The sequence below is a fragment of the Poromitra crassiceps genome (genome assembly GCF_964638095.1).
Source record: "Poromitra crassiceps genome assembly, chromosome: 5".
Taxonomy (NCBI): domain Eukaryota; kingdom Metazoa; phylum Chordata; class Actinopteri; order Beryciformes; family Melamphaidae; genus Poromitra; species Poromitra crassiceps.
Window position 1 is genome coordinate 21,384,267 of NC_139642.1, and position 17,621 is coordinate 21,401,887.

A 17,621-nucleotide genomic window follows, 5' to 3' on the forward strand; every position below is an offset into this window, starting at 1 on the left:
CCCACACAGCTGATTTAATACACACCATCCCCACACAGCTGATTTAATACACGCCATCCCCACACAGCTGATTTAATACACACCATCCCCACACAGCTGATTTAATACACACCATCCCCACACAGCTGATTTAATACACACCATCCCCACACAGCTGATTTAATACACACCATCCCCACACAGCTGATTTAATACACGCCATCCCCACACAGCTGATTTAATACACACCATCCCCACACAGCTGATTTAATACACACCATCCCCACACAGCTGATTTAATACACACCATCCCCACACAGCTGATTTAATACACGCCATCCCCACACAGCTGATTTAATACACACCATCCCCACACAGCTGATTTAATACACACCATCCCCACACAGCTGATTTAATACACAAGTTCCAATCCGACTTGATCATAGAATATCAGTGATGGCTTTTAAAAGATCAAAGCAAGTGATGTGTACTCTCACACTTCAATCCCAGCTTCCTCCATCGCTTCCCTTTCCCCTCTGCTTCTAAGCGTTCCTCGCAGTGCACTTTCAGATCCTCCATATACCTGCAGCCCTCCTGGCCTCCACATCCCACAAGAGGCTGATCAAAGGAGGGCTTACGCCGGCCTGTCTGCTGGCAGCAGCAGCACATGTGGATGTGAGTGGGTGAAGCAGAGCCTACATCTTCTCCCAAGCAGAGACGAAAGACAACAGGAGAGGAGGTGTCCACATGAAGGAGGAAGGAGGCTGGCTCTTTGTTTTAGCCCGTTTTCTCCCCTGGTGTCCTCATTAATGTCACTCAACATCAGAGTGCTGGTGGGCCGGCCGCGGCGCCCCCTGTCTGCTGTGGCTGGCGCTCTCCCGCTGGGTGCTGGTCCACTGCTCGAAACCACAGTGCAGCCCCTGCAGCAGCACTGGGATCAGTGAAGCAGTGAGCAGTCACACAGTACATGACTGGAGGAGCATTTTGCTTTACTTCTTTTTCACTCTTAATATAGTGAAGTCCACACTTTGAAAAGTGCCTTGACGTCACGTGATCCAAACACTGTCGCTGACGTCACGTGATCCAAACAGTGTCGCTGACGTCACGTGATCCAAACACTGTCGCTGACGTCACGTGATCCAAACAGTGTCGCTGACGTCACGTGATCCAAACAGTGTCGCTGACGTCACGTGATCCAAACAGTGTCGCTGACGTCACCTGATCCAAACAGCGTCGCTGACGTCACGTGATCCAAACAGTGTCGCTGACGTCACCTGATCCAAACAGCGTCGCTGACGTCACGTGATCCAAACAGCGTCGCTGACGTCACGTGATCCAAACAGTGTCGCTTACGTCACGTGATCCAAACAGTGTCGCTGACGTCACCTGATCCAAACAGTGTCGCTGACGTCACGTGATCCAAACAGTGTCGCTGACGTCACCTGATCCAAACAGCGTCGCTGACGTCACGTGATCCAAACAGTGTCGCTGACGTCACCTGATCCAAACAGCGTCGCTGACGTCACCTGATCCAAACACTGTCGCTGACGTCACGTGATCCAAACAGTGTCGCTGACGTCACCTGATCCAAACAGCGTCGCTGACGTCACGTGATCCAAACAGCGTCGCTGACGTCACGTGATCCAAACAGTGTCGCTTACGTCACGTGATCCAAACAGTGTCGCTGACGTCACCTGATCCAAACAGTGTCGCTGACGTCACGTGATCCAAACAGTGTCGCTGACGTCACCTGATCCAAACAGCGTCGCTGACGTCACGTGATCCAAACAGTGTCGCTGACGTCACCTGATCCAAACACTGTCGCTGACGTCACGTGATCCAAACAGTGTCGCTGACGTCACCTGATCCAAACAGCGTCGCTGACGTCACCTGATCCAAACACTGTCGCTGACGTCACGTGATCCAAACAGTGTCGCTGACGTCACCTGATCCAAACAGTGTCGCTGACGTACAAAGAAGTACACAGCTTTTAATGCAGGTGCAACAAGCAAGATTTTACTATCCCACAACACAAAATATCCATAATAATAAAATGTGCAGGTGGACGGTATTGATCATTAATACGATTCAAAGGTTACTTAGCAAATAGCCTCCGGTAAGTAATACTGTACTGTTACAGTATCTTTATTCCAGTGTTTTGCCTTGTGATATAATACCACTTCACTAGATGCTTGTGTTGGATCTCTGCTGTAGAGATGAGCTCGGTTACTTGTCTGTTGTGAAATTTCTACTTCATTATTTGTGTCACTTACTGTAATCATCTGCCTTCCCCACCTCAGGCTTTCAGCACATCAGGCCACAGGCAGGCAGCAGAGTCTCCAAAGAAGCGCTTCTAAGAATGCTCTCCAACTTAATTCTTCTGAAAAGTTTTTCGGCAGGCTTTGAGAGAGAATCTTATTTACTTCAAGTTTTATCGAGTGTGTGTGAAGTGGTGAAGGCCACACACTCCACATAGCAGCAGATGCATTACTCACAGGAAGGATTCCAAGTAGGGCCGTAAGGGGATTGCAGTCAAGGCAGCAGAGTTTTATTGTAAAATGTTTTTAAAATATAGGCATCTGCCTTCAAAATCCAATCAATGTATGTAAACCCACATTTCTGCCAGAAAGCTTTCCCAGCGTCTTCGCCTTGGATGGTCCAGATATACAGTGAGGCTTGAAAGCAGAGGAGGACCTCCAGCAGGGAGGACCTCCAGCAGGGAGGACCTCCAGCAGGGACGAGTGGCTGCTAAACACTAAAACACCACTTTCCTTTCATCTCACAAACATCTGCATGGAGCCCAACGCATGCCTGCACACACAACACAGCATCAAACATCAGAGCATCAAGCCTTCTGGTCCCAGTGTGTCTCTGCTCTAACATCAGGCAGGGGCAAAAAACATGCCACACCTGATGTAAGAACATAAGAAGTGCAGGATTTTTTCAACAAGAGACGAGTGTTGCAGGGCTGACAGACGAGAGAGAGCGAGAAGATTGAAAAGGAGTGAGTTGCTCAGTTCTTAATTGGTGTTGGAGTGCTAGCCCACACAGGAGACTAAGAACTGGCTGGTTGGACTGGCGCCTCTCCTAAAAAAAGGTAGCTGTGTGTGTGTGTGTGTGTGTGTGTGTGTGTGTGTGTGTGGGTGTGTGTGTGTGGGTGTGAGAGAGAGAGAGAGAGAGAGAGAGAGAGAGAGAGAGAGAGAGAGAGAGAGAAGGAAAGTGAGTGAATGTGTGAAATAGAGAGGGGAGTGGGAGGGGGAGTTCAACACTTCACACAACCTCACCTTTGGACTTCATTAAAAACTTGGCTGGGAGTTTTCACACGACACGCACACGCACACGACACGCGCACACACACACAGCATAACCCCCCCCCCCCCCCACACACACACACACACACAGCCCTGGCCTCAGCTGGCTGAGCAGCACAGCAGAGGAGAGGTGGCCCAGGCTGCATGTAAAGGCAGGACCTGTCAACTCAACTGCATTCCCACAGAGGCTTCAAGCCTGATGCAGCTTCCACAGCAGCCACCCATAACAACACTAAACACCCACCAGACACTCACTCTGTTTACATGGACAGCAAACATCTGACCGAAGTGTTTCAATTAAGGTGTTTACATGAGTTCCTTATAGAATATTCCATTCATATTCCTGTTTACATGAGTCTGATGAATGACTGAAGACACGCCCACATGACGTGCCTACGTCCTGCGTCTGTTTCCCTCCTGAATCCAAGCTGAAAGCCTTTCTGTCATGTTGCTGCTGTGTTAGGGACAATATGTTGGGATGTGTGCAATACAATACCCTTCAGTAATGCCACTAAGGCAACACTCCCTGCATAAAACAGCTAAGCTTTTTTGCATCAGTGCCTTCCTTTTACATGACAATGGCGTTCTTGGAGCCTGAAAATGCAAAAAAGTGAAAACGACAATTTGCCGTTTTATGCAGAGTCCGTTTGTCATCTAAACATGGCCTAAGATCGGAATACTCCACGTCTTAATTCGACTATTGCTTACTCCGACTACTTAATCAGAATAAGGTCATGAGAAAATGCTGTTGACATGGCAGTGAATTATTCAGAGTATGGTAAATGTAGTCACTGGGTTTTGGAGTATGGTGAGACGGCTGATAAGATATTTTTGGACTTTTTTTTTTTTGTTTTTAACCTTTATTTAACCAGGAAGTCACATTGAGGTTGAAACCTCTTTTACAAGTGAGACCTAGCCAAGACAGGGTCAGCAACGTGAAAAAACTTAACATGACAACATCAAGTTACAGACACACAGCAACGTAGATGGGACTAAAACAAAACATTAACAGGACTGCATAAATCACAACACAGCTACAATAGTTACAACGAAAGCACCTAAAAGCAACGACATTATGTTACAATGTAGATAAAACAACTAAAATTACAATGGCTACAGTGAAATAAAAGGGCAGCAATATTTAATTACTAAAGCTAAAGCTAGACTAAAGCTGCTCTTACCTGATATTTGGTGTTGATATCTTTAAATGTAGTTAGCCTCTTCTCACTACTGGATGTATTGTGGTTGTAAGTCAGTTGACTGTGATGATGATGCAGTCGAGGGCTTATCTGATACTGATATTGATATATTTTAGATTGAAGCTGCCAATAACAGGTCTTACATTTATTTATTTTTCCTGCCTACAATTCTTTATTCTTCTATTCTCACCCTGGTCTTGGCCAGTCAGAGGGGGCGTTTTGACACTTTCCATGGCAGTACATACATGCTAAAGTACCTCTGGGGCAGGGAGCGTGGTGTTAGCAGCAGGAAGCATGGTGTTAGCAGCAGGAAGCGTGGTGTTAGCAGCAGGAAGCGTGGTGTTAGCAGCAGTCCATGCTAAAGTACCTCTGTGGGGCAGGGAGCATGGTGTTAGCAGCAGTCCATGCTAAAGTACCTCTGTGGGGCAGGGAGCATGGTGTTAGCAGCAGTCCATGCTAAAGTACCTCTGTGGGGCAGGAAGCGTGGTGTTAGCAGCAGGGAGCATGGTGTTAGCAGCAGGAAGCGTGGTGTTAGCAGCAGGGAGCATGGTGTTAGCAGTAGTCCATGCTAAAGTACCTCTGTGGGGCAGGGAGCATGATGTTAGCAGCAGTCCATGCTAAAGCACCTCTGTGGGGCAGGAAGCATGGTGTTAGCAGCAGTCCATGCTAAAGTACCTCTGTGGGGCAGGGAGCATGGTGTTAGCAGCAGTCCATGCTAAAGTACCTCTGTGGGGCAGGAAGCATGGTGTTAGCAGCAGTCCATGCTAAAGTACCTATGTGGTGCAGGAAGCGTGATGTTAGCAGCAGTCCATGCTAAAGTACCTCTGTGGTGCAGGAAGCGTGATGTTAGCAGCAGTCCATGCTAAAGTACCTCTGTGGGGCAGGAAGTGTGGTGTTAGCAGCAGTCCATGCTAAAGTACCTCTGTGGTGCAGGAAGCGTGGTGTTAGCAGCAGGAAGCGTGAAGCACCTCTGGGGCAGGAAGTGTGGTGTTAGCAGCAGTCCATGCTAAAGTACCTCTGGGGCAGGAAGTGTGGTGTTAGCAGCAGTCCATGCTAAAGTACCTCTGGGGCAGGAAGCGTGGTGTTAGCAGGAGTCCATGCTAAAGTACCTCTGTGGTGCAGGAAGCGTGATGTTAGCAGCAGTCCATGCTAAAGTACCTCTGTGGTGCAGGAAGCGTGATGTTAGCAGCAGTCCATGCTAAAGTACCTCTGTGGGGCAGGAAGTGTGGTGTTAGCAGCAGTCCATGCTAAAGTACCTCTGTGGTGCAGGAAGCGTGATGTTAGCAGCAGTCCATGCTAAAGTACCTCTGTGGGGCAGGAAGTGTGGTGTTAGCAGCAGTCCATGCTTAAGCACCTCTGGGGGGTAGGAAGCGTGGTGTTAGCAGCAGTCCATGCTAAAGTACCTCTGTGGTGCAGGAAGCGTGATGTTAGCAGCAGTCCATGCTAAAGTACCTCTGGGGCAGGAAGCGTGATGTTAGCAGCAGGAAGCGTGGTGTTAGCAGCAGGAAGCGTGGTGTTAGCAGCAGGAAGCGTGGTGTTAGCAGCAGGAAGCGTGGTGTTCGCAGCAGGAAGCGTGGTGTTAGCAGCAGTCCATGCTAAAGCACCTCTGTGGGGCAGGGAGCGTGGTGTTAGCAGCAGTCCATGCTAAAGTACCTCTGTGGGGCAGGAAGCGTGGTGTTAGCAGCAGTCCATGCTAAAGTACCTCTGTGGGGCAGGGAGCGTGGTGTTAGCAGCAGTCCATGCTAAAGCACCTCTGTGGGGCAGGAAGCGTGGTGTTAGCAGCAGTCCATGCTAAAGTACCTCTGTGGTGCAGGAAGCGTGATGTTAGCAGCAGTCCATGCTAAAGTACCTCTGTGGGGCAGGGAGCGTGATGTTAGCAGCAGTCCATGCTAAAGTACCTCTGTGGGGCAGGGAGCATGGTGTTAGCAGCAGTCCATGCTAAAGTACCTCTGTGGGGCAGGAAGCGTGGTGTTAGCAGCAGTCCATGCTAAAGCACCTCTGTGGGGCAGGGAGCGTGGTGTTAGCAGCAGTCCATGCTAAAGCACCTCTGTGGGGCAGGGAGCGTGGTGTTAGCAGCAGCAGGAAGTGAGGTGTTAGCAGCAGTCCATGCTAAAGCACCTCTGTGGGGCAGGGAGCGTGGTGTTAGCAGCAGGAAGCGTGGTGTTAGCAGCAGGAAGTGTGATATTAGCAGCAGGAAGCGTGGCGTTAGCAGCAGCAGGAAGCGTGGTGTTAGCAGCAGGGGGAACTGAAGCCTCTGCTCCCTGGAGAGCCCACACTCACTTTGATAGACCTTCACAGCTCCCTTCCCTTCCCAGTAGTCGTTTGGTAGCGGCAGTCAGAGAGAGAAAAAACGCTCAGAACATTCTTTTTCTAGGGATGACACATGGATGAATGATTATGCCTCGCCAAAGCGTTTTCTAACAGAAACAGTCCCGAAAACTCGACATTTTACCACGAGGGTCCCGCGCCGTACAAAGTAGTCGTCAGGAGGAGTAGAAGAGCTTAAAAGCGTGTGACACGATAAAGCTGAGCCGAAGCCTCACCTGCTCACGGTCACACTGTGGAAGTCGTCGACAGTTTTGAAAAGAAGCTACGCCTGCGAGCCTGCGTGTGTAGCTGCAGACGCATGACTCACTGCCAAGGTGTTCAAGTCACGAGGAAGGAAGCAGCGTTTCCATGACGCCTCGCTCCCCCAAACTCACCGCTGGGAGCCGGGACATGATGTGGGATGGAAGTGAATCTTGAGCTTCACAAATTCCACATTCTTCAAATTGGATACATTCAAGCCACTGGGATGTCACATATTTACTGTTATGTTGTTGTTGTTTCCTTGTCATTTTTCCTTGAACCTTCATGTTTTCTTATTTTTTCTTTTGACTTTGAGCGAATTTAATAAAATGTATGAAGTATATTTTTTGTGGAAATGGAACTTATCACTATATTGACATGTATGATTCCAGTGAATCATTTCCTGTCCGAAAGATGCAGTCTTCACTCGGAGACTATGTTTTACACAGGAGCACAGAGGACTGATAAGAGCTTTGTCACTTGGTGCAACGACAATCACCTGAAGCTCAATATCAGCTAAACCAATGAGCTGGTGGTGGACTACCAGAGGAACAGGAGGCCACGCCCTCTGTCCTGGCTGTCATCCAGGGAGAAGAAGGGAAGAGAGTGCACTCATACACGTATCTTGGGGTCCAAATCAATAGACAGTAATGTGATTAATAGTTCAACTTAAAGCATTTTGGTGTCTGCAAAAGTAAGTGCCCGAACACACCAGACGCCAATCCTACGCTGAAGCAACGCAGCGCAGAGGCAGTTTCATTTCAGCGTCCTTGTTAACAGGCGAGACCAATAACAGCAGCCGCAGCGCTTTGCCTCGCCACGTCAAAGCCACACTGCACACGTGCTGCAGCAATAGTTTCAGCGTCAGGTCTATTTTTCATGCGTGCAGCGCGCAGTACGCGAGCAGCCAGGCATGAAGTCAATGCAAGTTGTGAGCGGGGGCAGGGCAGCGCCGGGCAAAACAGAGCGAGGGCGTGGAGCAAAACAGAGTGCTTCTGGTGTGAATGGCAAGGCTCCTGCTCGAAAGCTTCCGTGAAGCGCTGCTTCTGAGATGCTTTATGTGTGAACCTATCTACATCCACCATTTTTGTAGAATGATCCAAGATAGTTTTCCCCAGCTACAGTGGTGAGCAAAACATTATGATGTCTTAGTGACGTTGACCTTTGAACTTTTAGATATAAAATGTCATCTTCTTGAGTGATAGCTAAAACACATATTTTGTGAGGTCACAGTGACCTTGACATTTATTTGACTACCAAATTGTTATCATTACATTCTTGAGTCCAAGAGGACATTTGTGCCAAATGTGAAGAAATTCCCTTCAGGCAGTCCATCCTGAGATATCACGAGAATGGAACGGACGGATGTGAGGTCACAGTGACTTTGAACTTTGACCACCAAAATCAAATCAGTTCATCCTTGAGTCCAAGTGGACATGTGAGCCAAATTTGACGAAATTTCCTCAAGGCGTTCCTGAGATATCACGTTAACGAGCTCGGGACGGACGGATGTCCAACATGAAAACATAATGCCTCCGGCCACCGGAGGCTTATGAAGTCACTTCTGATCTCATTGTCAGTATATGTTACATACAAAGTGGTCTTCAAAGTGTCAGAGCTGAAAGCCACACAGCATGATAAAGCATCGATGTCGACTACAGATGCAAGCCTGCAGAACTGTTAGAAACTGTCTGCAGATGCCCACTTCAACTTGTTAGCTACTTGCGGTGCTGTTGTCTGCTTTGCAAACATATGGAAAAACACTAGTCTGACTCTGAACTACTACAATTAACACATAAGGTCAACAAGCACAGAGACCGAGACACAGGTCTCTGTGTATCTTATGATGGACTGGAGACCTGTCCGGGGTCTTATGATGGACTGGAGACCTGTCCGGGGTCTTATGATGGACTGGAGACCTGTCCGGGGTCTTATGATGGACTGGAGACCTGTCGGGGGTCTTATGATGGACTGGAGACCTGTCCGGGGTCTTATGATGGACTGGAGACCTGTCCGGGGTCTTATGATGGACTGGAGACCTGTCCGGGGTCTTATGATGGACTGGAGACCTGTCCGGGGTCTTATGATGGACTGCAGACCTGTCCGGGGTCTTATGATGGACTGGAGACCTGTCCGGGGTCTTATGATGGACTGGAGACCTGTCCGGGGTCTTATGATGGACTGGAGACCTGTCCGGGGTCTTATGATGGACTGGAGACCTGTCCGGGGTCTTATGATGGACTGCAGACCTGTCTGGGGTCTTATGATGGACTGGAGACGGACTGGAGACCTGTCCGGGGTCTTATGATGGACTGCAGACCTGTCCGGGGTCTTATGATGGACTGGAGACCTGTCCGGGGTCTTATGATGGACTGGAGACCTGTCCGGGGTCTTATGATGGACTGGAGACCTGTCTGGGGTCTTATGATGGACTGGAGACCTGTCTGGGGTCTTATGATGGACTGGAGACCTGTCCAGAGTGTCTGAATGCATGCTGGGATCAGGGTCCAGCACCTGCCACCCTGAAGAAGACTAAGCGGGCTGAGAAAATGAACTCCAATTTTAATGTAGTCACTCGATGCAATGTTTCTCCTGATAGATTCTCACTGTGGGTTTTAGTAACACTTTACTATGATACGACTTCCTATGACACTTCTCTACTATGATACGACTTCCTATGACACTTCTCTACTATGATACGACTTCCTATGACACTTCTCTACTATGATACGACTTCCTATGACACTTCTCTACTATGATACAACTTCCTATGACACTTCTCTACTATGATACGACTTCCTATGACACTTCTCTACTATGATACAACTTCCTATGACACTTCTCTACTATGATACGACTTCCTATGACACTTCTCTACTATGATACGACTTCCTATGACACTTCTCTACTATGATACGACTTCCTATGACACTTCTCTACTATGATACGACTTCCTATGACACTTCTCTACTATGATACGACTTCCTATGACACTTCTCTACTATGATACAACTTCCTATGACACTTCTCTACTATGATACAACTTCCTATGACACTTCTCTACTATGATACAACTTCCTATGACATTTCTCTACTATGATACAACTTCCTATGACATTTCTCTACTATGATACGATTTCCTATGACATGTCTCTACTATGATACGACTTCCTATGATACGTTTTGCTATGACATTTCTCTACTATGATACGACTTCCTATGACACTTCTCTACTATGATACGACTTCCTATGACACTTCTCTACTATGATACGACTTCCTATGACACTTCTCTACTATGATACGACTTCCTATGACATTTCTCTACTATGATACGACTTCCTATGACACTTCTCTACTATGATACGACTTCCTATGACATTTCTCTACTATGATACAACTTCCTATGACATTTCTCTACTATGATACGACTTCCTATGACATTTCTCTACTATGATACGATTTCCTATGACATGTCTCTACTATGATACGACTTCCTATGATACGTTTTGCTATGACATTTCTCTACTATGATACGACTTGCTATGACACTTCTCTACTATGATACGACTTCCTATGACACTTCTCTACTATGATACGACTTCCTATGACACTTCTCTACTATGATACGACTTCCTATGACACTTCTCTACTATGATACGACTTCCTATGACACTTCTCTACTATGATACGACTTCCTATGACACTTCTCTACTATGATACAACTTCCTATGACATTTCTCTACTATGATACAACTTCCTATGACATTTCTCTACTATGATACGATTTCCTATGACATGTCTCTACTATGATACGACTTCCTATGATACGTTTTGCTATGACATTTCTCTACTATGATACGACTTCCTATGACACTTCTCTACTATGATACGACTTCCTATGACACTTCTCTACTATGATACGACTTCCTATGACACTTCTCTACTATGATACGACTTCCTATGACATTTCTCTACTATGATACGACTTCCTATGACACTTCTCTACTATGATACGACTTCCTATGACATTTCTCTACTATGATACGACTTCCTATGACATTTCTCTACTATGATACGACTTCCTATGACATTTCTCTACTATGATACGACTTCCTATGACACTTCTCTACTATGATACGACTTCCTATGACACTTCTCTACTATGATACGACTTCCTATGACACTTCTCTACTATGATACGACTTCCTATGACATTTCTCTACTATGATACGACTTCCTATGACACTTCTCTACTATGATACGACTTCCTATGACACTTCTCTACTATGATACGACTTCCTATGACACTTCTCTACTATGATACGACTTCCTATGACACTTCTCTACTATGATACGACTTCCTATGACACTTCTCTACTATGATACAACTTCCTATGACATTTCTCTACTATGATACAACTTCCTATGACATTTCTCTACTATGATACGATTTCCTATGACATGTCTCTACTATGATACGACTTCCTATGATACGTTTTGCTATGACATTTCTCTACTATGATACGACTTCCTATGACACTTCTCTACTATGATACGACTTCCTATGACACTTCTCTACTATGATACGACTTCCTATGACATTTCTCTACTATGATACGACTTCCTATGACACTTCTCTACTATGATACGACTTCCTATGACATTTCTCTACTATGATACGACTTCCTATGACACTTCTCTACTATGATACGACTTCCTATGACACTTCTCTACTATGATACGACTTCCTATGACATTTCTCTACTAAGATACGACTTCCTATGACACTTCTCTACTAAGATACGACTTCCTATGACACTTCTCTACTATGATACGACTTCCTATGACATTTCTCTACTATGATACGACTTCCTATGACATTTCTCTACTATGATACGACTTCCTATGACACTTCTCTACTATGATACAACTTCCTATGACATTTCTCTACTATGATGATACGACTTCCTATGACACTTCTCGACTATGATATGACTTCCTATGACATTTCTCTACTATGATATGACTTCCTATGACATTTCTCTTCTAAGCAGGCTGAGGCGACGTATTGACTTTTCCAGCTGCAGCTCGCAGCCACACTGTTATTCCCTCTACATCAATTCACGGCGCTTTGAGTAATGCAACAAGGTTTCACCGTCCTCTGGACAGTCGGAGGACAAACTCACATCCCAACCACTCTGCTGCCACGGTTACCAGCCAGTCTAGGGCTAACAGGCCACTCTGCTGCCACGGTTACCAGCCAGTCTAGGGCTAACAGGCCACTCTGCTGCCACGGTTACCAGCCAGTCTAGGGCTAACAGGCCACTCTGCTGCCACGGTTACCAGCCAGTCTAGGGCTAGCAGGCCACTCTGCTGCCACGGTTACCAGCCAGTCTAGGGCTAGCAGGACACTCTGCTGCCACGGTTACCAGCCAGTCTAGGGCTAACAGGCCACTCTGCTGCCACGGTTACCAGCCAGTCTAGGGCTAACAGGCCACTCTGCTGCCACGGTTACCAGCCAGTCTAGAGCTAACAGGCCACTCTGCTTCCATGGTTACCAGCCAGTCTAGGGCTAGCAGGCCACTCTGCTGCCACGGTTACCAGCCAGTCTAGGGCTAACAGGCCACTCTGCTGCCACGGTTACCAGCCAGTTTAGGGCTAACAGGCCACTCTGCTGCCACGGTTACCAGCCAGTCTAGGGCTAACAGGCCACTCTGCTTCCACGGTTACCAGCCAGTCTAGGGCTAACAGGCCACTCTGCTGCCACGGTTACCAGCCAGTCTAGGGCTAACAGGCCACTCTGCTGCCACGGTTACCAGCAAGGCTAGGGCTAACAGGCCACTCTGCTGCCACGGTTACCAGCCAGTCTAGGGCTAACAGGCCACTCTGCTGCCACGGTTACCAGCCAGCCTAGGGCTAACAGGCCACTCTGCTGCCACGGTTACCAGCCAGTCTAGGGCTAACAGGCGTAACAGCCACCAAATGAAACCGTGTAAGACTACTTCTAGTTACAGCCTGTGGAACATGATGCATGGTCGGTGTATCAGCTTTGTTTTCCAATGGCATTCAGTTTGCAAGTATAGAAGCAGTTAATCTAGACTGAAACAGACGATTTCGTACTCCTTATTTGTGAATGACAACACAAAGTGTGAGACACAGATCTTTGTGGCTTGTTAGGATGTAAACCACAATTGAAAAAGTAAACTAAGTAGAAAGAATATAATTGGGATGGGGAGCTTGTGAAATTGTGATGGTAAGCCGTCCCATTTGTGATTATGACAGCAGGACAAAATGGAGCTAAAATCACGATTCCTTTTTCTGCCCGACGACATGTATTGTCACATTCCTGTATTTTAATATATCGTCCCATCCTAATATTGCACGATTTAACATATCTTGGATTTAAGCAAAATGTGAAATTAAAGGCGACATGTACTGTAACTGCCCCTGTGGCTTATCCCCACCATGGTGCAAGGGGTTTAAAAATAAAGCTGCTCACTCTGTCCCTCTCACTGTGGGAAAGCAGGCAGCACTGTGTTCTCTGTCCCTCTTACTGTGGGAAAGCAGGCAGCACTCTGTTCTCTGTCCCTCTTACTGTGGGAAAGCAGGCAGCACTCTGTTCTCTGTCCCTCTCACTGTGGGAAAGCAGGCAGCACTCTGTTCTCTGTCCCTCTTACTGTGGGAAAGCAGGCAGCACTCTGTTCTCTGTCCCTCTTACTGTGGGAAAGCAGGCAGCACTCTGTTCTCTGTCCCTCTCACTGTGGGAAAGCAGGCAGCACTCTGTTCTCTGTCCCTCTTACTGTGGGAAAGCAGGCAGCACTCTGTTCTCTGTCCCTCTCACTGTGGGAAAGCAGGCAGCACTCTGTTCTCTGTCCCTCTCACTGTGGGAAAGCAGGCAGCACTCTGTTCTCTGTCCCTCTCACTGTGGGAAAGCAGGCAGCACTGTGTTCTCTGTCCCTCTTACTGTGGGAAAGCAGGCAGCACTCTGTTCTCTGTCCCTCTCACTGTGGGAAAGCAGGCAGCACTCTGTTCTCTGTCCCTCTCACTGTGGGAAAGCAGGCAGCACTCTGTTCTCTGTCCCTCTCACTGTGAGAAAGCAGGCAGCACTCTGTTCTCTGTCCCTCTCACTGTGGGAAAGCAGGCAGCACTCTGTTCTCTGTCTCTCTCACTGTGGGAAAGCAGGCAGCACTGTGTTCTCTGTCCCTCTCACTGTGGGAAAGCAGGCAGCACTCTGTTCTCTGTCCCTCTCACTGTGGGAAAGCAGGCAGCACTCTGTTCTCTGTCTCTCTCACTGTGGGAAAGCAGGCAGCACTCTGTTCTCTGTCCCTCTCACTGTGGGAAAGCAGGCAGCACTGTGTTCTCTGTCTCTCTCACTGTGGGAAAGCAGGCAGCACTCTGTTCTCTGTCTCTCTCACTGTGGGAAAGCAGGCAGCACTGTGTTCTCTGTCCCTCTCACTGTGAGAAAGCAGGCAGCACTCTGTTCTCTGTCCCTCTCACTGTGGGAAAGCAGGCAGCACTCTGTTCTCTGTCCCTCTCACTGTGGGAAAGCAGGGAGCCGAGTGACGTAAAGCAGCTTGTTTGTCGCTGCAGTCACAAACAAGCTGCCACATGATTGGAGGCAAAGGTAGCCCATTTGCATAAAACAGCATTATTGGGCGGTTGGCTTAACACAAAGCCAACACCTAGAGGCTGTGTTCTAGCTGCTGCTGAGAAACACCTGATTTAATGTCCCCATTCCTCTAGAGCTGCACAGCACAGAGCAGCAAACAGCCCGCGCCAGGCCGCACGGCACGGCCCGGCAGTAATGTGTCCCAGAGTTTCTCTACCACTAAATAGTCATTAAGTCCACACACTAGAAGTCTAGTTTAGTCAGTGGACAGTTTTAGGTTCTGTCTGTAACGCAAGTGAACGATCTTTATAGGTGGCATTTCTAGGTAATAAGTTGTAATTAGGCTGTCTGAAACCAGTTTGATACATAAGTTCACTGAATTTGCAACCTTTTTAGGTACCTAGTTATGGATAATTTTTGATAATTTTTGAGGAACCATACCATGCACACTTTGGTGGGCTAGGGTATCCCATGATACCTTGCGCCCTTGCAATCCACGAAGAAGAATGAAGCTCTCCCCACAAACTTCCTCCAATGGCCGCCCCCACAAAACCTCCCGCAACAGAAAAAGTGAAACGCCCATTCGCTAAATAACAAGCATCATCGCTTTCTTTTCATTTTTATTTTAGAATAGTCAATAGCGTAAACCATTACTTCATTTCAGTGCGGTCAGTTGTTTGTACGGTGTCAGGAAAGTCACGTTTGAAGAATAGTAGGAAGCATCTTAGCTGACGGTGTTCTGGACAGCAGCCACTAGTTAGGTGGCTAGCGTTTTACCCGCTCCGTGCGCGCGCCTGCACCAGGAGTACAAAGAACTTCATGACCAGTGCTCTGCCATGGACAGCAACGCAGAGCCAGGTACTAGCAACATGGCTAGTCTTGCTTGCCAGCCTCCCCTCCCAGACCCTGCGTTCACCTTCAAGTGTAAGTGAAGTTCGTTTTTAACCAGCCATTACTTAAGCACACATTTGTTGGTTGAATGTGTAACGTTATCGATAAGAAATACGCTAGGTAACGTTATGCATTCATTAGCTGATGATGACGTTAGCTCCTTTGGCTTCACCTCTGCTCACTGTCTAAATAAATTACACCGTGGCAACTGATTTATTTTATAGGGACAAAACAGGATACAGCAAAGCTGATTAAGGCCAGGATGCGGCTCAAGAAGCTTTTTACAGGGGACAGGAATTCGGCTATCAATGGATGGAAGTAAGTTACACACCAACATTGAACAACACAGCTTATTATGCTCTGGCTTTTGCTGTGGGTTGATTTGGGGGGGGGGGGGGGGGGGGTTAGCTTGATTTCACTCAAATTTAAGTAACCAAATATCCCAATCAGACGATATATAAAGATGAGTAGTCTAATCTAGATTTCACACTCACCGAGTTGTCTCCCCAGTGTAGACAGTTCTACAATTCAGTGCTAAATCAACATCAAACATCTCCCCATATGGGTCCCTGTGCCATGAAAACATTTGAGATGAACAAATCACTAATTTAAACCCCTCCATTTCATAGAGGTTCATATGCCCAGTTTTCATACCAGTGTTGCCAGGTGGGAAATATTGAATCACTGATGCTGTCACAAATGGACACAGCCCACAAATCCTGTGTGTTTTGTGTATGTGTGTGTTTTGCAGTCAACTGCTAGCTGATATTGGGCTGGAGGGGAAAGTGGACTTCAAATCTGCCCAAAAAAAATGGGACAACTTGAAGACCCAGTACAAGGTATTAATTGTTCTTGAGTGTTAGCCACAGGCCACTACTGCATTTTACTTTATGCACTGTTCTTTTTTTTTTTTTTTACTTTTTATTGACAGATTATTATACGTTCTTACATTGTATACGTTGTAGATATGTACTGCCATAGATTTTTTTTAATTTTTTTTATAGACAAATAAAAGAAAAGACAAAACCACAACAGCCGCAACAGCAGCAACAAAACAAACAAACAAAAACAAAAAACAAAACATATAGAGCAGGGAGTCTACTTTTCATTGTACATTCATCTTGGATCCAAAAAAATAAAATCTGGCCTAATGGGTGTTATATATTGAACCCAGCATTCCCATCTTGAGGTAAATTGTTCTACTTTATGATTGATAACAGCAGTTAGTCTTTCCATCTTATATATATCCATTGTAATATTCATCCATTCTTTCACTTTAGGGCTCTTTATGCACTGTTCAATTGTCGTTTCTTCTAGAAACTGAAAGATCCACCAACCGGTAGTGGTACAGACCGCGGTGAGGGTACACCGGCCACCTGGCCTTGGTACAACCTGATGGACGAGGCCCTGGGAAAAAAACATTCAATAACGCCTGCGGTGGTGAGGGCCACGTTGCCTTTGGAGGGTGTGCCAAAGCCAGCAGCTGAACAGGAGCGAGGTGATGGAGAGGAGGAGGCAGCGGCGGCTGGAGGAGAAGGAGAGGCACGAGAGCCAGAAAGAGCACAAGAAATGGCCCCAGCCCCACAACAGAGGAAGCGGCGTCGCCTCGCCGATCTGATTGAGGAGGAGATGGAGCGTGAAAGAGAGAGGCAGGCGCAGAGGAGGAGGGATGAGGCAGAGCGAACCGACCGACTCTTCTCTATCCTAGAGAGATTTATGGATAGGCGTTGAGCATTTTCTTTCTAACTTATTTTTAGTTTAAAGGAGAATATTTAATCCAGAAGTGTTGGTACACAGGTAACCTCAGGTTTACATACAATGTACAACTTCAAATACAATAAGAGACACGGGCAGGAAAAACGCAACGCGTTTCAACCTCACTGGGTCTTCGTCAGCCTTCAGCCTGATGAAGACCCAGTGAGGTTGAAACGCGTTGCGTTTTTCCTGCCCGTGTCTCTTATTGTATTTGAAGTTGTACATTGTATGCAAACCTGAGGTTACCTGTGTACCAACACTTCTGGATTAAATATTCTCCCTAAAAAGTAACCAGTAAGCTCCTTTT

General features: G+C 47.0%; 2 protein-coding genes across 6 annotated transcripts in view; one reads left to right on the plus strand and one right to left on the minus strand.

Moving 5' to 3' along the window:
• Positions 1-17,621, minus strand: part of msi2b (musashi RNA-binding protein 2b) — a gene marked incomplete at its 3' end in the record, with an annotated part of 439,826 nt that overhangs the window by 401,546 nt on the left and 20,659 nt on the right. The window lies entirely within an intron of this gene.
• On the plus strand, positions 15,544-17,362 carry LOC310776802 (uncharacterized protein). The gene is made up of 4 exons (XM_083636985.1): positions 15,544-15,592; positions 15,784-15,877; positions 16,311-16,398; positions 16,877-17,362. Exons 2-4 carry the CDS (start codon positions 15,822-15,824, stop codon positions 17,288-17,290), a joined length of 558 nt encoding a protein of 185 aa, XP_083493111.1. The 5' UTR covers positions 15,544-15,592; positions 15,784-15,821; the 3' UTR covers positions 17,291-17,362.

Coding starts and splice junctions, on each gene's coding strand:
- LOC310776802 (XM_083636985.1), top strand. CDS start 15,822: ATGCGGCTCAAGAAGCTTTTTACAGGGGACAGGAATTCGGCTATCAAT. Junction 15,878..16,310: donor TCGGCTATCAATGGATGGAA/GTAAGTTACACA, acceptor TGTGTTTTGCAG/TCAACTGCTAGCTGATATTG. Junction 16,399..16,876: donor ACTTGAAGACCCAGTACAAG/GTATTAATTGTT, acceptor CGTTTCTTCTAG/AAACTGAAAGATCCACCAAC.